The sequence below is a fragment of the Asparagus officinalis genome, chromosome 3, assembly GCF_001876935.1.
Source record: "Asparagus officinalis chromosome 3, Aspof.V1, whole genome shotgun sequence".
Classification (NCBI taxonomy): Eukaryota; Viridiplantae; Streptophyta; class Magnoliopsida; order Asparagales; family Asparagaceae; genus Asparagus; species Asparagus officinalis.
Window position 1 is genome coordinate 34398760 of NC_033796.1, and position 7504 is coordinate 34406263.

General features: G+C 34.9%; 1 protein-coding gene across 1 annotated transcript; it reads right to left on the bottom strand.

The window, feature by feature from the left end:
- Positions 888-7498, bottom strand: LOC109832204 (tetraketide alpha-pyrone reductase 1-like). Its single transcript, XM_020399637.1, has 7 exons — positions 7441-7498; positions 4076-4266; positions 3843-4012; positions 2826-3011; positions 2237-2399; positions 1447-1639; positions 888-1312 (listed from the first exon to the last, which is right to left on the bottom strand). Exons 2-7 carry the CDS (start codon positions 4254-4256, stop codon positions 1174-1176), a joined length of 1032 nt encoding a protein of 343 aa, XP_020255226.1. The 5' UTR covers positions 4257-4266; positions 7441-7498; the 3' UTR covers positions 888-1173.

Below are 7504 nucleotides of genomic sequence, written 5' to 3' on the forward strand. Positions count from 1 at the left end.
AGGGTCGATCTCCTTCAGAAATTACAACAACGAAGAAAAGATAAAAACCTCTTACCCATTATCGGAGCCCCCTCAAAATTCCATCGCTGCTCCTCTGATTTCAAGCAGTTGATGGAGAGATGGGATAGCCTAGAAAATGTCGCTGAGGGATTACCGGTGAAGGTCTTTAACCATGAATGCACCCTCCGCATTAGCCTTCCAAGCTTCTAACATCCGGTCGTAGGTTCAACCGTGTGAACTTTAAGGTACTGAGTGAAGAGTTATTGCAGTGGTCGTCACCTCCTAAAACTTTAGTCGGAGTCCAAATAAGGTGATTATGATCAAATGCTTCCGTTTGATAATATGGAAAATATTTCTGGGTTTCTGACAAATAATTGGTAGTCTATAAATGCAATGGTTTCATCAAGATACAGAGAAAAAAAATAACTAGATTATCCTATATCCTTGTGCATCCCAACCTAGTCATCATCTCCTCAACCTCGATCAGTTCTTGTTTAGGAATTAGTCACAGCCGGTGTGGATTTCTCGCCTACCAAGGAGTGCTTATCCTCCGACCGTCGATGTAGAGATCTACATGGTGAAACTGCCAAAGAAAGACATCCTAAATCAGGTGTAATCTAGTCTAGTAATTTATTATTAGAAATCATGCTAGAGCTTTTATTTCTGCTGCAAGATCTATAGTTCTGTGTGCATAGACCCATGCTTTTTTAAGGATAAAAGAAGGTTTTACGCCAATTTTCTTGCGGAAGTAGAGAAGAAGAGAACACATGAGATTATACTGGAGTATATTAATAGAAAGAGGAACTCAAGGAGATCGCAAAATTACACTTTCCTACTAAAATGCATGCACCAAATTGCTGCAAGTTTGGGTAATTTGTTTGAGGGAAATGAGGGACTTAGAAGCTTATTATTATAACTGTAATAACAAAAGTGGAAAAGAACAAAAAGATGAAAAAAAAAGAAAAAGAAAAGAGGAATGCAACATTCTGTTGGGATTTTGAGATAAACAGTATCACAACAAAATATGTTCTTTGGGCGTTTTGAGGTACCCATTATTACACAAAGACATGCTTACTCCAACAAACACGCAATTCAAACTGGTTGATGTTTCCTCGAGTTTCTTATTACAAATCAAAATTCTAGGAATAATATAGCTTCTGACTTCGTCAATTCTCAAGGAAGGTGACCTTGCTCCTTTAGTGACTGGATACAGTCATCAAACATTTCCTCAATCCCCTTGAACTTAATTCCAAGTTTCTGAACCTTGGACGTGTTGTACTCAAAGGGATGCTTCTGCACATAGTCGTTGAAGCTGAAAAACGCAAGGAAAACCAATCATAGTATCATATATAGTGCACTTTTTAACAGTAAGTCAAACAATCATTTTGATGTACGTCTCCTGTAGTGGATATATACCAATTTTGTGAAATTATTTTGACTACTAACCTCAGTGAAATGGGGAGCCATGGGTAACGTTTAGCAAGAAAAGCAGCTAATTCAGGGCCTTCGAGTACAGTACTCGTACAGAGGTACCTTCCTTCAGCCGTATCATCTTCATATACTTTGATATGGCAACTAGCAACATCATCAATGTGAACATAACCCATTCTTCCATGCCATGCAAATGTCTCATTTTCTCCTGCGAAAATATTTTGTTATCATCAATTGGAAGAACTCATTTTTGTTCCTTCTGATCAAAGTGACATGATATATTGGAAGATTTCAGGTACCAATTGCATTTTATTCCATTATCATGAATTAAGTTTGGCTATTAGTGACCTTCGTGCATTTGTAGATGGAAGAATTCAACTTAACAATGTAAGATCATTTGTATAGAACATATATTTTATGACATGTATATGTCTCTCTCTCTCTCTCTCTCTCTCTCTCTCTCTATATATATATATATATATATATATATATATATATATATAGATATATGTATGTATATATATATATGTATATGTATCTTTATATGTATATGTATATGTATGTATGTGTGTGTGTAGTTAATGTACAAGTATACACATTTTTTTTGCTTGAAGGGTTCTGAGGTGCAAGAGTAATGAGTTTTCACAAAAGGAATAAAATTAAGGTTCAATCATGTCCGATTCCATATTTTGATTGAATTACAACACCAAATTCTTCCCAAAGTGAGCGAAGGATTAAAGAGGCTTAATTATGTGCTAATTTACAAACTAATGATGTCAAGCTTGGTGTTTAGGCTCTTGATTACCTTTAAGCAGAGAAAGAACATTTGACGCAGTTGTATGTAAGTTGTAGGGTAGACTTGAACCAATGATGAACGACGGAATCACAGTTACAAGGTTAATGTTGTTTTCCTTTGCGAATTTCCATGCAGCCTGCTCTGCTAGAACCTTTGAAAGTGGATACCATGCCTGGATACAAAATAGGCCGAGAATATTAGACTATGGCTGATACCAATTAATGAACTACACGAAATAAGCCGAAATGGTCTTTATTTTACTGCAGACACCCCCCCTAAGCTATAGGGAACTTGTCACTTATTATTGACATGCTGTTTCAGTAGCACTTAGACCCATTGATATCCAAATGAGGTTCTCTCTCTATTAAATGCTTAATAACAGAGAATCTCTCTGTACCACATTGACGTCACACTGATAACAAAGTGATAGCTCAGTATGGGCATTAGAGATCCAAGTGCTGGTAGGCTGATAAATAGGTAACTCTATAGCACAGGGGTGTATCTACAAATGAACTCTAAATAAACAGGCAAATATAATATTTGAAGTAATAAAGGTAACATATAATTTATAACTAGATTCCATAGATTTCTTCCTCACCTTGAGCTTCTCACACAGTTCAGCACAGCTCCATGAGGTTTCGTCTAGTGGTTCTTTGGGGTAAACAGAAGGTCTTGCTACTGCTGAAATTGATGATGTGAGAACAACCTTCTTCAGAAATGGATTTTTCTTACATGATTGTAAAACATTCAGGGTGCCTCTAACTGCAGGATCTAGGACTTCAGCCTGAAATATGTTCAGTATTCGCATATGATCACATACAAATCGAAGAATATCAATTTCAATATAGAATACAGATCGTATGTTGACTAAATTCTATTCCCCTCAGCTGCACTGAAGGCAGATTTTTTACTTATCTCTTACTAGTGCATGTTCACAGTGCCACGTTCATTTAGTTAACTTGTGGGTTTAGGGACAAATTTTCAAAACAACCCTATTTGAACATTTAATCCCAAAAAACGACCTCTTTTGAACTTATTTGCAAAAACCGACTTGGTTTCAGTCTTGGCGCTGAAACCAGGTCGATTTTTGTGAAAAACTTCTGAAACTTCACGGGAGTTGAACTTCTGTGAAGTTTATAGTAAATCTGCTAAACTTCACGGGAGTTCAACTCCCGTGAAGTTTCATAGTTCAATTTTTTTTTTGAACTACAAAACTTCACGGGAGTTGAACTCCCGTGAAGTTTAGCAGATTTACTAAACTTCACGGGAGTTCAACTCCCGTGAAGTTTTGGAAAGTTTTTTTTTCAAAAACCGACCTGGTTTCAGCGCCAGAGCTGAAACCAGGTTGGTTTTTAAAAATAAGTTCAAAACGGGTCTTTTTTGAGATTAAATCTGGAAATAGGTTGGTTTTGAAAATTCGTCCGTGGGTTTAGTGCAACATAATAATGAAAATTAGCTCCCCACTGGAACAAAAAAAAAACAGTTAGATGGATATATGATAAATATGTTTGCAGTAATGACTCAAGAGTTAATTAGATTCTAGTAGATTGGACTGGAAAAAATTATCTGAAGATATAATTTTGCGATAAAAAGAACTGTTTCGAAATGAACATGCCTTTGGGTCAGATTTAGGAATCAAAACTACAGAAGCAAGATGGAAGACGCCCTCACATCCCATAATGGCATCATCGAAGCTGCCCTCTTCATTGAGATCAGCCTTCGACAGATGAAGTCTCTCCTTCGCTCCTTCTAGCTCCCAGAGATGTCCAATTTTCTTATAATCTCCTGTAGAAAATGAAATAATACCATAATTATAATATGTGACTTACAAGTTACATAATACGTGACCCATTATGGGTGATCGGATAGTTGGAAGGTTCCAATATATAGCTCCCACGGTCTTGGGTTTGATTCCAGCGACATGGTATCCTAACTCCAGTAGCCTCTTAACTATCCAAGATCCAACGAAGCCAGCAGCACCTGTGACACATACTTTGCCTTTGATGTCTGATGTCTTGTTTTGATCCATACTGCTGACCCTGGGAAAGAAGTGAAAAAAGAAATTTTGATCTGTGCTGTATACCTTAGTACATTGCAACTCGTGTATGTGCAATATATACTAGGACCTGTTAAAAATTAGATACATTAATTTTCTCTTGAGGAATGTCATTGTAGAAAGTTACATCTCAACTTTCATTTTGAAGAATTTCAGTATTCCAGTTTTCTGTAGCTCAAATATGACTAGTTTGGCTCATGTTGAACTCTACCAAAAGTGCATATGGATACAAATATGTACACCTTAATACTGAAAAATGGCATGTTTTTGCTAGTTCCGTCACGAAAACGAAATCCAAGAAAGATGACGATAGTCCATTCTCGTTTAATACTTCTAATATCCAAGAAAGGGGAATATTTCTTGAAACCAATCACAAAAATAACAAAGGAGTGACTATTTATTTGTAAAATGAGAGGCTCTGAATTGTTTAGAGCTCTGGCTTTGAGAGCTTAGTTTATTTAAGAATCAGATAAAAATATTTTTGGGGACGAATATCGAATTATTGAAGAATTGAGGAATTAAGAATATAATTAATTAATAGATAAAAAATATTTATCTCATGGTAAGAAATTTATGTTATTAAAATATTTTTAGATAGTGAAGGTTCAGAACTCCACCCATCATCAGCTATAATTTTACAGTTTTCATCCAAGGAGTGAAATAAAAACATTCGTAGAGAATTTTGAAGGGAATAATACGAATGCTTCACGAGTAGAATTTTGATCCCCAGTGATCTAATCCAAGATTTTCATGTAAATGGTCTCCATACTTATTCCTACTCCTGTATCATGTTGATAAAAAAACTTGTACTATAATTATTCCTACTCCTGTATCATGTTATTCTCTTTCTACATTTAACCAGCAAAATTGACGTGCACATTGCCGCGGAATTAGGGTGAAAAATGTCAAAAGAACAATGGTTTAAACATTTGATTTAAAATAAAATTCTCAAACTAAATAATTTAAAAGGAATAAATTGATCTGATGGTGTACTTTGGGTCTAAGTGATCTTTGAAGTTGTTGGATTTAAGTTAATAGGGTTAGAACTTTGGGTTTATAAGCAAAATCTCTTTTGGAAGTAGGTGAGTTTAAAATTAAATAAGGATAAAATTTTCAATTTTTAGGGATAAAATGGTATTGCAACATTAGAGTGAAAAAAAGTCAGAAGAATTAACAGTTAGAGAATTTGGTTTGAAAATAAACCAAGTTTTTAACCACTAAGAAAATATAGTAAGTTACAACAGAAAAAATAATAGCTTTCAACATATATCAAAATGCTAAAATACAAAGGGGGTTTAGAAATAAAGCAAATTTTAACTTTATAAAGAACTATGTTCGTTAGATCCGAAGGATACCAAAACTTGCAACATATTTTTTACGTGAATATGAGATAAAGAAATTATGCATTGATGGTAATTTTTTTTAAGGTTTGAGATATAAGTGGACTTTAGATACTTGCAAAAGCCTTTATAATGTGCCAACTATGTGAGTATTTTGTATAGTTAAATGAGAAATGCAGGAGTCTTGAATGTGCGACCTAGCTTTGCTATGCTTGAACCAAGTGAGCCATTGGGAGAGCTTTCAAATGTCATGTCTTTAATAATTTACATTTTACTTTAGATAATGACTGTTCATTTCTCAATAACTTCGCATACACACTTAAAGTTTGAAAAAAATTTAGTGCGAACTGTAGCAATGAATAGGTATCAACAACTTCAGCATACACATTTAAAAGTTGAAAAAAATTATTTTTTTGAGGTGTGACCTGTAGAAATGAACATGGAACTTCTAATTTTTTTAGGATAGATGGTAATAATAATATTAATAGTAATATTAACAATAATAATTTTTTTTTGGTCTAAGAGTGCTCGCGAAAGTGGATAGGTTTAAATACAAGGAAATAAATCTTTGGATTTTAAGGAACAAAGCCTTTTATGTGAGAATTTCGTTCTTAAAAACAAATTAGGCGAAACCTAGGAAATTGGGTTAATGAGTAATATATATATATATATATATATATATATATATATATGAGAACATATGGGTATATTTGGTACCTTGGTACCAAGCATAAATTTTGTGTTGTGTAGTGACTGACATGAACCCCTCCATTCATTCAAATGGGGGACCACATTCACATGGGTTGAGGAGTGCATGAGTTTTGAATGAGTGGAGGGGATTATACCATCTCACTACCAAGCACAACTTTTTGTACTTGATACCAGCATACTTCTCTCTCTCTTCTCTCTCTCTCTCTCTATATATATATATATATATATATATATATATATATATATATATATATATATATGAAAAAGTGTTCCTAAGGTGACACCTTAGATAATCATCTAAGGATGCGGCCTAAAATCACATGATTGAGCTACATTGTGGATGATCCGCTCCGTTGAACTTGATCTACATATTCTAAAACCTCAACACACCAAGTTTGGGGTGAACCCGTCAGTCGTTTGACCCTCAGTCGAGCCATGTGAAAAGTTCTATTTATTTGAAACCATTAGAATTGATACGAGTGAATGAAAAGTCAAACGAACAATGATAAACCCATTAGTTTAGTATATATAAAAATCCTTCATGATCCGGTAGTCTCTTAACCACCCCATGAAAATTGAAGTTTTTACAACATACCCTCTTGGCATCGTCACGTATTAAAAGTGAAATGATCAAAATGTCCTTTTTGAAATATACTCCCAAAACTGAAAAAAAGAAGGATAAAGGACTAATTTTCAATAATCTGAGGGGCATATTTGTCTTTTATTGTCACGTGGTCGGCTTGTGACTCATCAAAGTTCACGGTGCTACTTAGAGGGTTGAGCGAGACAGTTAAGGGGTTCCCCACCACCACCACTACCAAACTTTGGGGATTAAGTGAAAATTACCCTAAATTTCAGTGGAAGAGTAAAATGGAAGGGAAGTTTTAAATAATAAAGAAAAATGATACTTGTACCGCAAATCACAAGGTACATCAAAGAAACAAGAGTGAGAAGTCCTCAATGACTCGTAAAATTTGATAGGTCTTCCCAAGAGAAGACCACCACCACCTTATTGCGGCAAAAAAATTAGCTTGAGCGTGTGGTCTCCTTACTACTCTGAATAAACTTAATGAAAGTAAATATTAAGCAAAAGATAGCAAGCTTACGGGTGGAGAAAGAGGAGTAGGAGCGACCAGAGAAAGAGGAGGCTTGTGAATGAAGGAAGGGGTT

What these genes read in the sequence shown, in the direction of transcription:
- LOC109832204 (XM_020399637.1), bottom strand. Translation starts at nt 4,256, where the DNA reads ATGGATCAAAACAAGACATCAGACATCAAAGGCAAAGTATGTGTCACA. An exon ending in TTCCTAAATCTGACCCAAAG is followed by an intron (nt 3,012 to 3,842) that starts GCATGTTCATTT and finishes AACATATTTCAG; the next exon opens with GCTGAAGTCCTAGATCCTGC. An exon ending in AACTGTGTGAGAAGCTCAAG is followed by an intron (nt 2,400 to 2,825) that starts GTGAGGAAGAAA and finishes TTTTGTATCCAG; the next exon opens with GCATGGTATCCACTTTCAAA.